Here is an 11385-nt window from a genome sequence, read left to right as displayed (position 1 = left end):
TTGCTAATCTTTGCTTGAACCAACATTAAAGAACTCATGATTTTTAACTGTGTTTGTAACCTCCCCCACCTTGCATAAAGACCACATTTACCTTCCTGATTCCTGATGGAGGAAATAAAAGCATGAGGTCTGGAGCTTGAGCAACCACTTTGAACTGTGAGGTAGAAGCCACATGATGAATTCAGTGGAGCAGCTAGAGAGAAGGAACCTAGATCTCTTAGGATCATAGAGCTATCATACTAACCTTGATCTACCTATCTCTAAACTTCGTTTATATGAGAGAAAAATGAACCACTATCTTTTCCAGCCACTGTATTTTGGTTGGCAGTTGAACCAAATCTTAACTGATGCAACAAAGAAGATAATAAATAAGAAAACACATATATATTTACAATTTGGGGTAAGTGCTACTTAAAAATAGAGTAGGAGAATAGAAGATAGTGGCTACTTAGATCAGGTGATGAGGAAAGGCCACTCCAAGGAGGTTAGAGTTAAGCTGAGAATGGAATGCTGAGAAGGAGCAAACCATGTGAGATGGTAGGGAGTCTCCTAAGGAGAGGAAACTGCATGTGAAAAGGGATGAGGTGGGAAAGGGCTTGCACGACAAGCTCAAGGAATTAAAAGGAGGCCACGTAGCTAGAGCTTAATGGCACCAGATGGGGTGGGACAGGTTAGTAGATGCCACATTACTCTGGATTAGTAGGCCATGGTAATGAGTTGCATTTCTTTCTCAGATGTTATGGTAAGAGTTGTAAGCAGGAGAATAAAATTGATTTATGTTGTTAGAAATTATTCTCACTGCTCTGTGGGGAACAGACAGAGGGTGTCAAAAGTGAAAACACCTGGGAAGTCCCTGGTGGTCCATTGATTAAGACTTGGCACTTTCACTGCCTGGGCCCAGGTTCGATCCCTGGTCAGGGAACTAGGATCCCACAAGCCTCGTGGCGCAGCCAAAAAAAAAAAAAAGTGAAACCACCATCACCAGAAAAGAGACTATTTTGGAGGTCTGGGCAAGAGAAGCTAGTGGCTTGGGCTACTGTTGCACTGAGGAGGGGAAGGAGAGAAGAAATAAGAGATGGTTATGAGGGAGAAATGACAGAACTCCCTGATGGGTGGAATGTAAGAAGAGGAAGGAATCCGAAATAAAGCTTGGGATTCTGGCTTAAGCAACACGTAAGTGGGTGAGCCTTTTTCTGAAGTGAGGAAGACTGGAAGAGGAACAGGTGGAAAGTGGGGAGAGGAGAGAAGTACATTAGAAAGGGGTGGGAAGTCAGGATTCCATTTTAGAACTTTTGAGTTCCAGATGTTGAAGCAGAGGTGTCAAGTAGGCAATTTAATATGAACACCTAGAGCATGAGAGCAATGTATGGTTTCCAGTGTTTTTAAAAATTCCCCATCCATAAATTACCACAGGTGATACTTTATTTTAAAAATATACTTCGGTCACTCAGTATTTAATCAAAAGAAAGAAACCATACTAATAAACCTATTTCCAATAATATTAATTTATTAATAATTTTAGTTTCAAGCAGTGAATAACCAGAACCATGTTTACATTTAGAAACAGGTGATAATGTCAGATTGTTCTAAATGTTAAGTTTGTTTGTTAGTTTGTTGGAAGTTGTAAGTTAAGTTTGTTAAGTTTATTCTAAATGTTGTAGTTTGTTTAAAGATTAAACCAAAAAAATAATTTGCTAAAAATTACTATTGAGTGTCATTTTGGTAAAAATGAAGTGATATAGTACTCTCAATTTTTATTTGTTTTACTTATGATATGCTACTGAAATAATGTTTTATTTAAAAGATCTGAATTAGGTAAAATATTGATTTAAAAACATTAATTTAAGTTCTCAAATGGTAAGAAACACATGATAGCAAAAATTTATTTTCAAAAGAAACTTCCAGAGTCATCCCAGGTTTAGACCATCTGTAGCACTTTTGCAATAATCATTAATATTTAAAAGGTTAACACAAAAGTTCCTAAATCATCAAAAAATAAATAGGAATATTTTATTTGGTATATTCTATCATTTGGTAAAATATACCAAATAAAATGAATGCATATGTCCACTAAAAGACGTGTAAAGAATACTCATGAAAGCTTTATTCATAACATCTAAAACTTTAAAAATAAAAAACCAAATATCTATCAACAGTAGAATGGATAAATTCATGCAATGGAAGACTATACAGCAATAAAAAGGAACAAACTACTACTACACACAATAATGTGGATAGATCTCAGAGAACTGATGTTGAGCAACAGAAATCAGGCACTCACATACCAAAAACGTACAGTGTGATTCTATTTATATGAAGATTAAGAACAGACAAAATCAAACTATGTTGATAAAAATCAGAATAATGGTGGCTGGGTTGGGGTGGTATTGGCTGGGAACAGCTGGGGAGCAAAATTTGCCACCCCAAAAGGTCTCTGCGGTATGTGGATTATTTTGAGCTGAAAACAATCAAGGCCCAAAAGACTCAGGAAGAAATCTTTGACCTTCCCCCTAACTGCCTAAAGAATGTAGCTGGAGGACCTGTTCCAGGACAGGAGCGATCACCATAGATAACTGTAATATGAATTAGGTGTATAGACAGGGAAGAACCTAGAAAAGTCTGTTAAAATTCCTCTCTGTGTCCCATTGTCTCTGTATGGCCCAGCAAACATTTATTTACCAAACTTTTGCTTTTCCATCTCCCTGTAAATTGCATTCCACCCCCTTGAAGTCCCCAACATTCTCTTTTGTCTTTAGCTGAAGATGGTATTTAAGATGAGGGCTTCAGCCATTTCGAAGAGTTACTCAGTTTTTCTGGGTCTCTCCCATGTTAACATGTTATTAAACTTCTGTGTGATTTTCTCCTGTTAATATGTCTCATGTCAGTTTAATTCTTAGACCAGTCAGAAGAACCTAGAAAAACAGAGGAAAATTTCTTCCTTCCCAAAAATCAACTTGGTGGAGTCTTCTAGAATGCTGGGAATATTCTATACTTCGATATAGGTGGCAGTTACACAGGTATACATGTAGAAATTAATGTACATGCACATGTATATACACATGCAGAAAATAAACTTTAAGATTAGTGCATCTTACCGTATGGATATTACTATTGTCAATATTTTTTAAATTCAGTAGTCAATTATTGTACAGCCTCCAATAGATTAATAGAACTTTAAAAAAGGAATAGAACTACATATATGAATCAAATGAAATGATATCTAAACATATTAAGCAAAAAAAGCAATTTGCAGAGTAGTTTGTTTAGTATGATTCCACTTGTGTGTATGTTTTAGCAGATATATGTATGATTGTGTGTCCATGGACAATTTGTAAAACGATATACAGGAAATTGTTGGCAGTAGTTATCTCAGAATGCTGGGATATGGGACTAGGACTTGGGGTTTTTACATAGGCTGTCTTTTTATTCAGTCTATACTTTTTCATACTTTTTATATAATTTTTAACCTAATTTAAAAGATTTCATTAATCTTCTGTGTTTTCAAAATTGCATTAAGTTGAGCCACATGAAGTTGTCATTTTTACGTCAAAAAATGAGAGAAGGGCTTCCCTGGTGGCGCAGTGGTTGGGAGTCTGCCTGCCGATGCGGGGGACATGGGTTCGTGCCCCGGTCCGGGAAGGTCCCACATGCCACAGAGCGGCTGGGCCCGTGAGCCATGGCCGCTGAGCCTGCGCGTCCGGAGCCTGTGCTCCACAACAAGAGAGGCCACAACAGTGAGAGGCCCACATACCGCAAAAAAAAAAAAAAAAGAGAGAGACTATTGACAGTTTCTCATAGTTAAATCTAATACAATGAACAGATATAAAGAGGTTATAAAAACCATTCATTTAGATATTACTAATTCGGAATTTGAAATAATCTGCATGTCAACATAAAGAGCATAACTCAAACCCAATATGATTTGAAAATATATTTGAGTTTAACATTGGTCACCTGAAAGTAATTTAATAACCCCTTTTTCAAACTGATGATAATTTAAATTGTTCACATGCTAATAATTTCTAACAGTTTCTGAACCTATATGGTAGTATTTCAAAAATATGATGAAATTTAAAATTGGAAAATCTGAGGTCAGATCTCATTCTTTTACTGTCTCTCTGACCTAAGATAAGCTGCCTGATTGCTCTGGACCTCTTTTCTTTTCTTTTCTTTTTAATAACATGGAGAAAACAATACCTGACCTATGAGATTACTCAAAAGATTAATTCGTTGATGCATATAAAAGCACTTCGGGTACAAAACACTATCCAAATGTAATGATTATTGTTTTAAATGAGGAAAGGAAATAGCCCATATTTGCTTTGAAGAGATCGTTTGCAGTGCCCATACTGCAATTTATGGTACTCTAGATCAGTGCTTCCCAAATCATTGTTCTCAGGACCCCTTTACACCCTTTGTGATGTGGATTTTAGCTATTAACATTTACTGTAATATAAATTAAAACAGAAAGTTTTTACATATCTATTTTAAAATAATATTAATAGGGGCTCGTGCGCGGGAGTCCATGTGGGCGCCGGCGCGGCAGGAAGCAGCGCGGGGTTGCCATGGCGGAGCTGCAGCAGCTCCGCGCGCAGGAGGCGGTGGACTCTATGATGAAGAGCCTGGAGAGAGAGAACATCTGGAAGATGCAGGGCCTCACGTACTGGTGCAGCGCCGGCTGTTGTGAGGACAGCCAGGCGTCCATGCAGCAAGTGCACCAGTGCATTGAGCGCTGCCATGCACCTCTGGCTCAAGCCCAGGCCCTGGTGACCAGCGAGTTGGAGAAGTTCCAGGACAGCCTGGCCCGGTGCACTATGCATTGCAACAACAATGCCAAAGATTCAATAGATGCGGGGAGTAAAGAGCTTCAGGTGAAACGGCAGCTGGAGAGCTGTGTGACCAAGTGTGTGGATGACCACATGAACCTCATCCCAACCATGACCAAGAAGATGAAGGAGTCTCTCTCATCCATTGGGAAATAGATGTCTGCTATTGGCCATCGGGGCTGAAGGCAGGAATCTATTTAAAAAGAGGAATGGGGGTTCGGGTTTTCTAAGGAAAGTTTATGAATGAGGAAATTAAGGATGGCAGCAAGTTTAAGGTCTATGTCACTTGCCTCCGGACACTGGTTCCTTTGTGTTTGAATCATAGAAAGTGAAAAAAACTGGTGCTAAAATTTGGGTCAGAGATAGCACAGGAGAGTTTTTATGAGCCTGAATTTCACGTGGCAAGTGCTTATCCTGGCAACAGGGAGTCTCCTTTGTGCCAAACCAGAGCCCTCCAAGGTACCACATCCTCTTAGTACACAGATACCAGCAGGCTGGCAGGTTCATCTGACCTGCTTATGAGCTGGTGGAGTGTGAGGAGAGGTATTTCTGTTTGTTGCCAACCTCCTGTTTACCAGAAGGATCGCTACAACGTTTCCCACAAACTGGAAATAAAACAAAATCCATGAGGTCACTAATTCAGAAGGGGAAAGGGGGCTTCTGGGGATTTGTTTTGCTTGGTTTTGTTTTATATACAAGGGCATGAAGTTACTTTAAGATGTAGAGTTGGGAGAGGCAGTTTGGATAAAAACTCTGAAAGGGTCCTTGCGGATATTCATTTCTGCCGTCAAAATGTGGATGCGCATTTCTTAAAATTCTCACACATGACATCTTTCAGCCTGGAGACCCTGCAAAAATATAAGAAGTGCTATCACACTGGTAGGGGAAGCAAACCTTCCCTCTGACTGGCAGCCATGACGAGCCCTGAGGCTGTCTGCAGCAGAGTCAGCAGAGTGACAAGACAATCTTGCAGTGACACTCACCCTTGAAGGGAAAGGGGATTTTGATTGTGCTATATGTTAGTATTCAGGAATGAACAGCGAAAGAGGAATTGTTAGCTGCTTAATTAAGAGAGTTGTGAAGCACTGGCTTTGGAAAAATCTGGTTTTCATAAAACAAAATAGAATGAAAGCCTAAACCCAGTATTGCTTACTTTGCCCCCTGTAATAACAGAACTCTGTTGAAACAATCCCTTGGCAACACGAAGGTCAAAGGAGAAAAAGTAAGCAACTCAGGGGCAAGCTGTGACTCCTTTACGGCAAAAAACGGGACAGCCCCCCGTCACCAAATACCACTTTTGCGACGTGTTGTTCTTGCCCCAGTTTGGGCACCTTTTCGTTTTATTAAGGACCTTGTTGTGTTTTTACCAACTTATGACTTGATAATATAGCCTGTCTGTTTGCTGTTTCAAGACTGTGATATATTTTCCTAGTGGTTTGGTTTTAAAAATAAATAAGATAATTTTTCTTCCAAAAAAAATAATAATATGAATATACCCATTCATTACATGTTAACATAACTAAGTTTTGTGAGAAAGAGCTATTTTTCCCTAAAACAAAGAATAATTAGTGAGATGAGAGATACTATTTTACATTTTGCAAAGGTCTTTAAAGTCTAGCTTAATACAGGACAATTGGATTCTCACATCTACTTCTGCATTCCATCTGTTGCAACATGTTGTTTTGGTTGAAGTAGATGAAGAAAATTTGGCCTTACATAGATATGTATTTGGAAAAGGAAGGAGCATATTAATAGCCTTTTCAGATAACTGTTAATATGACTATTTGATACTACACCAAAACCCAGTAAGTTGTGGTATTTTAAAGGTTATTTGCAGTCTGAATCTGAAACCAACAAACTTGGTTCATTGCTTTTGTGTGAACAAAAAGTTCACATCAATGAACTTCTACTCTGCTACATTAAAATCCATTGGTCTGTCTTGCACTTTGAATGAATCATCCACCCATCCATGATTTGGTAACATTATTCATTGGTTATATCAAAAATATCAGTACAAAGATTTATTCAGGTCTTCCCAATGTTGACACTTTTCCTTATACAATACTATACAATCACATTAATTAATATCACCACTCATCTTATTAGGAAAGTCTTTTAGTATTCAGAAACTGTCAAACTCACAGTGGTGGATACAAGTTTTCCAAAATTCTGATTTGTGCTTAAAAACTCAAATTTTAACTTTAGAAAATATTGTAGGTTTTTTTTTTCACTTGAAATAATAGGTTCACTTCATTTATTTTTTTGAAACGTTCTGCCAAACACCCAAGTTTGAATAACCATAGTTTGTATTTCAGTAGTTCTTCCAAGTAAACCTGGTGCTCCATGGAAAAATTGGCTAGTTCAGCTTGCAACTCAAAACAATTGCACAGTGCTTTTTCTCAAGACAACTACTGCACTTCTGTACTTCAATATGTAGCCACAGTGTTTTATGTGTACTTCCCATTTTGTCAACCAGAATATTAAAAATATGGGTATTCAAGGGTCAAGATTTGACAGAAATTAATAATTTCTACTGCTTCAACAGGATCTTAAGTAAAATTTTAAGTGAAACTGAATTTTCTTTTTACTGCGAGTGCATGGAGGTGAGGAAGACATTGGAAACTAGTACACTTGAAAGCCACTGCTTGACTTGTGCCAAGGCACCAGGGGTTCTCATAACCATTCCTCTGCAAAATGAGTGAGGAGAGTGGTACAGAAAAAAGAAAAGCAAATAATTTCTTAATATCATTATGAGAAAAATTTGGACCTTTCAGATTTTCTGAAAGCATCTCACGAGGGCCCAGGGGTATGGGGGCCACACTTTGAGAACTGCTGAGCTAGATGAAAATTCAGCTGAAGAAACTGACACATTTTACCTAGTTCAGAGCCAACCCTAATGAGACTGATTAAAATAGTCGTGGTTAGCCCAATCACATGCAAGAAGTCACTTCTTTAAGATATGTAGTTCTAATCTTTATTACTGAGATGTGGATAACGCTTCTCATCCGCGTCAGCATTCTTTTGGAAAATAAAATACCAAAATAATTTGGCCCTCTCTACCTCCTTCCTTCCCCCCAAATCAGAAACTCTCTTCAATACTCTAATTGCTCCTCTAATTTAGTACATTCAATTCTGCCACTGTCTAAGAGCAAGCTGAAAATATCTGAATGTCCAGAGACTACCTAGGCATAGTTCACTGATATTAAACAAATAGGGTTACAATGTGTAGGGCAGTATGGAATATAATTGTTTGTCCTCCTCCCAAGAGAAGCATAGTTTACTCTGCTTCTGGGAAAATTAGCCTGTGGGTTTTCTTTAAGGCACTCTGGGCAGGCTTTCAAAACTAATAGCAGAAGCTCTGAGATAGGCAGTTCCCAAGAGAGACCCAGTCAGCATTCCTGGTGGTGCCTCCAAGGGCCTGCAACTTCATCCATCACCCAGTCTCTGCCAGACTGTGTGCTCAGTCAGAGAGCAAGTGAGAGGGGCCAGAGTGGAGAGGTACCACATCAGTTTGATGTCAAAGAGGAAAAGGCTGGGGCAAACACAGAAATATGAATTAAGCCGGGGAGGTGGGGAGGATGACAACTGGGGAGCAAGGATTGAGAGAGGGGGTGAAGAATTAAGAGGAAGAACCATATGGGACGTTAAGGGAACATATTATTGAGCTCTCTTTTTAAAAGTTTTGCCCATCATTAGTTTATGTAATTCTGACGGCAGAGACTGAACATGTGACTAATTGAGAGCATGCCAACCACCATTAACCAAGGCAGAGAGACATCTAGAGCAGGGTTCCTCAAGTCTCAGCACTGGTGACATTATGAACAGGATAATTCTTTGTTGTGGGGTCTGTCCTGTGCTTTGTAGGATATTTAGCAGGAGGCCTAGCTGCTACCCATGAGATGCCAGTAATACTCCCTCCCAGTTAAGACAATCAAAAATGTCTCCAGGCATTGCCAGATATCCTTGGGGGAGGGTTGAGGGGAGGAGGCAAAATTGCCCCTGGTTAAAAACCACTGGTCTAGATGTATCATTACCTCAGCATAGAAAATCTTCCATTTCTTTGTCTCTATCAAAGACAAACAGCTGCTCTGATTTTTTTTTTTTTCCTGCGGTATGCGGGCCTCTCACTGTTGCGTCCTCTCCCGTTGCAGAACACAGGCTCCGGATGCGCAGGCTCAGTGGCCATGGCTCACGGGCCCAGCCGCTCCGCGGCATGCAGGATCCTCCCGGACCGGGGCACGAACCCGTGTCCCCTGCATCGGCAGGCGGACTCTCAACCACTGCACCACCAGGGAAGCCCTGTTTTTTTGTTTTTGTTTTTGTTTTTAATGGAACTGTAAAACTATAAGCCCAAGCTGAGTTCCTGGGAATTGTTTCACATTCTACCTCACTTCTATAGTAATAATTTACTGGCTAGAGGGGTCTCCTGCTTGTGATCTATAAGAGAAAATGTCCAGCTCAGAGTCAGTCACCCTGCGTCCTATTACTGCTCTACAAATAAATCCTTGTGTCTCGGTTTCATCATTTCTCAAATGGGTGCAATAGTACGTCACCTACCTTCTGCACAGGTGATTATAAGGATACAATGAAAGGAGATGTAAAAGTGCTTTAAGAAATTAAGAGAAAATATACTCAGATGTAATTAGTCATGTTCTTTGCAAAAAGGGAAACCCCTTAACAAGCAGCCTCAAAGTGTTTGACTCCCTTTTCTACTTTTAACTGCATATGATTTGCCTTGCCAGTGTAGGAGTGGGACAATTTGCCACTAAAAATACCAGTTGTTTGCTACTGCTCGTGCACAGAACAAATGTGATCTGATTCTATGAAAAATACTGCAGGCACTCACTGACTTCAAACACTTAATTTCTAGATTATCTCTTCTTAGAAAACAGTAACACAAACCCTTCATCAGAATCCCAGCACTGCTGCCATGTTGTGATTGTAATGAAAAAAAATCCAAACAAAACCCCAGAATCTTTTGAGAGATTCTGTGGATTTATCAATGAAGGAAGGGAAGAATCATAACAGTTTAGGAGAGATGAGTCTACATAACTTTGTGACATAGAGGTGTTATAGTGACTGAGTTAGCTTGAGAATTTTAGAGTCCAAAAGGAGAGAGAAGAACAGAAAGGAAAGTTGAAAGATTTCTAAGATAAACTTCATTTATCTGAGAATTTTCCAGACTACAAGAAAGTAGAAATGTTCACCATACTCCTCCCCCTGCTTCCTGCACTAAATGGCCCCCATCCTATCCCGTATCATTAAAATAGTCTCCCTTTGTATGGGTGTGCACAATTAATGTAAACAACTACTTATTGATGGAAATGTGAGTCATTTCTAGTTTTTCTTTCTTTCTCTTTTTAATTATAAATAAAACTGACTAAATACCATCAGAGAAAATTGTCATGTGTATCTATATTTCCTTGGGATGCATTCTTGATCATGAAGTTTCTGCATCAAGGGGCATACACATTTTTAAAGCTTTCATTTTTGATAAGTTTTTTGAGGAAGTCCCTTTCTTTAATCATCACGGTGCCATCTTGGTGTTCTAGATATATCTCCACCACATAGCGCTTGAGTACATGCCTAATGAGACTTGATATACATTCTAATTTTGAAGTTGTCCAAAGGAATGTTTACATGATCTTCAAATTTGGAAATCTCTAAATATAAAGATCATAATTATAGCCATTCTTCGTCTTCTTTTTCAGGGTTATCATTTGTGCTTTATACTTCCTCAAATGTGCCATATATCTTTCAGATAATCAAAAGATAAATTGTTAGTGTTCTTGGGACTTCCCTGGTGGCGCAGTGGTTAAGAATCCGCCTGCCAATGCAGGGGACATGGGTTCGAGCCCTGGTTCAGGAAGATCCCACATGCCGCAGAGCAACTAAGTCCATGCGCCACAACTACTGAGCCTGCGTTCTAGAGCCCACCTGCCACAACTACTGAGCCCATATGCTGCAACTACTGAAGCCTGTGAGCCTAGAGCCCGTGCTCCGCAACAAGAGAAGCTACCACAATGAGAAGCCTGTGAACCGCGACGAAGAGTAGCCCCTGCTCACTGCAACTAGAGAAAGCCTGCGCACAGCAACAAAGACCCAACGCAGCCAAAAATAAAATAAAATAAAGAAAAAAGAAAAAAAATTGTTAGTGTTCTTTCTGTAACTCTACCCCCTGAAACAAGATTCTTCAGTTGCTGTGCTTCACCATTTTTTCTCTTATTCGATTGCCTCTTCCAGTTTCCATTACCCAATACAATTATCTATTTCTGCAGTTTTATTAGGCAATGCTATTAAGAGGCTAAGCTGAACTTCATATATTTTAAAATAAATCATAAAGAAAAGTTTTACTGTACATACTATACAACAAAAAACAAGACAATTCTAACTAGCTCTATTTCCCACAGAAACCATTTTTAAACGGAGTTTATTGCTATGCACACACCTAGATGACCTTTTTCTTTCCTGCTGGGGATAACCTTTAGCTCAATCTCATTATTTATTTCTCTCCATAAATATCAAACAACCAAGAGTATCAATTTAATCAGTGTGCATC

At 39.2% G+C, this 11385-nt stretch overlaps 1 protein-coding gene and 1 pseudogene across 1 annotated transcript in view; one reads left to right on the top strand and one right to left on the bottom strand.

Moving 5' to 3' along the window:
- The first annotated feature begins 4565 nt into the window (after window positions 1–4565).
- LOC101325491 (protein FAM136A pseudogene) lies at window positions 4566–4982 on the top strand (annotated as a pseudogene).
- A 647-nt stretch (window positions 4983–5629) lies between these two features.
- Window positions 5630–11385, bottom strand: part of CLHC1 (clathrin heavy chain linker domain containing 1) — a 171469-nt gene continuing 165713 nt past the window's right edge. Inside the window, exon 15 of the mRNA XM_073791649.1 lies at window positions 5630–5674. Coding sequence (XP_073647750.1) covers window positions 5645–5674 — 30 coding nt within the window. The 3' untranslated portion in view covers window positions 5630–5644. The remainder of the gene's footprint in view (window positions 5675–11385) is intronic.

Source organism: Tursiops truncatus, chromosome 14 (assembly GCF_011762595.2).
Source record: "Tursiops truncatus isolate mTurTru1 chromosome 14, mTurTru1.mat.Y, whole genome shotgun sequence".
NCBI classification, from domain to species: Eukaryota; Metazoa; Chordata; class Mammalia; order Artiodactyla; family Delphinidae; genus Tursiops; species Tursiops truncatus.
The sequence above is the reverse complement of the archived record's forward strand: the minus strand, read 5'-3'. Positions and strand labels throughout refer to the sequence as shown.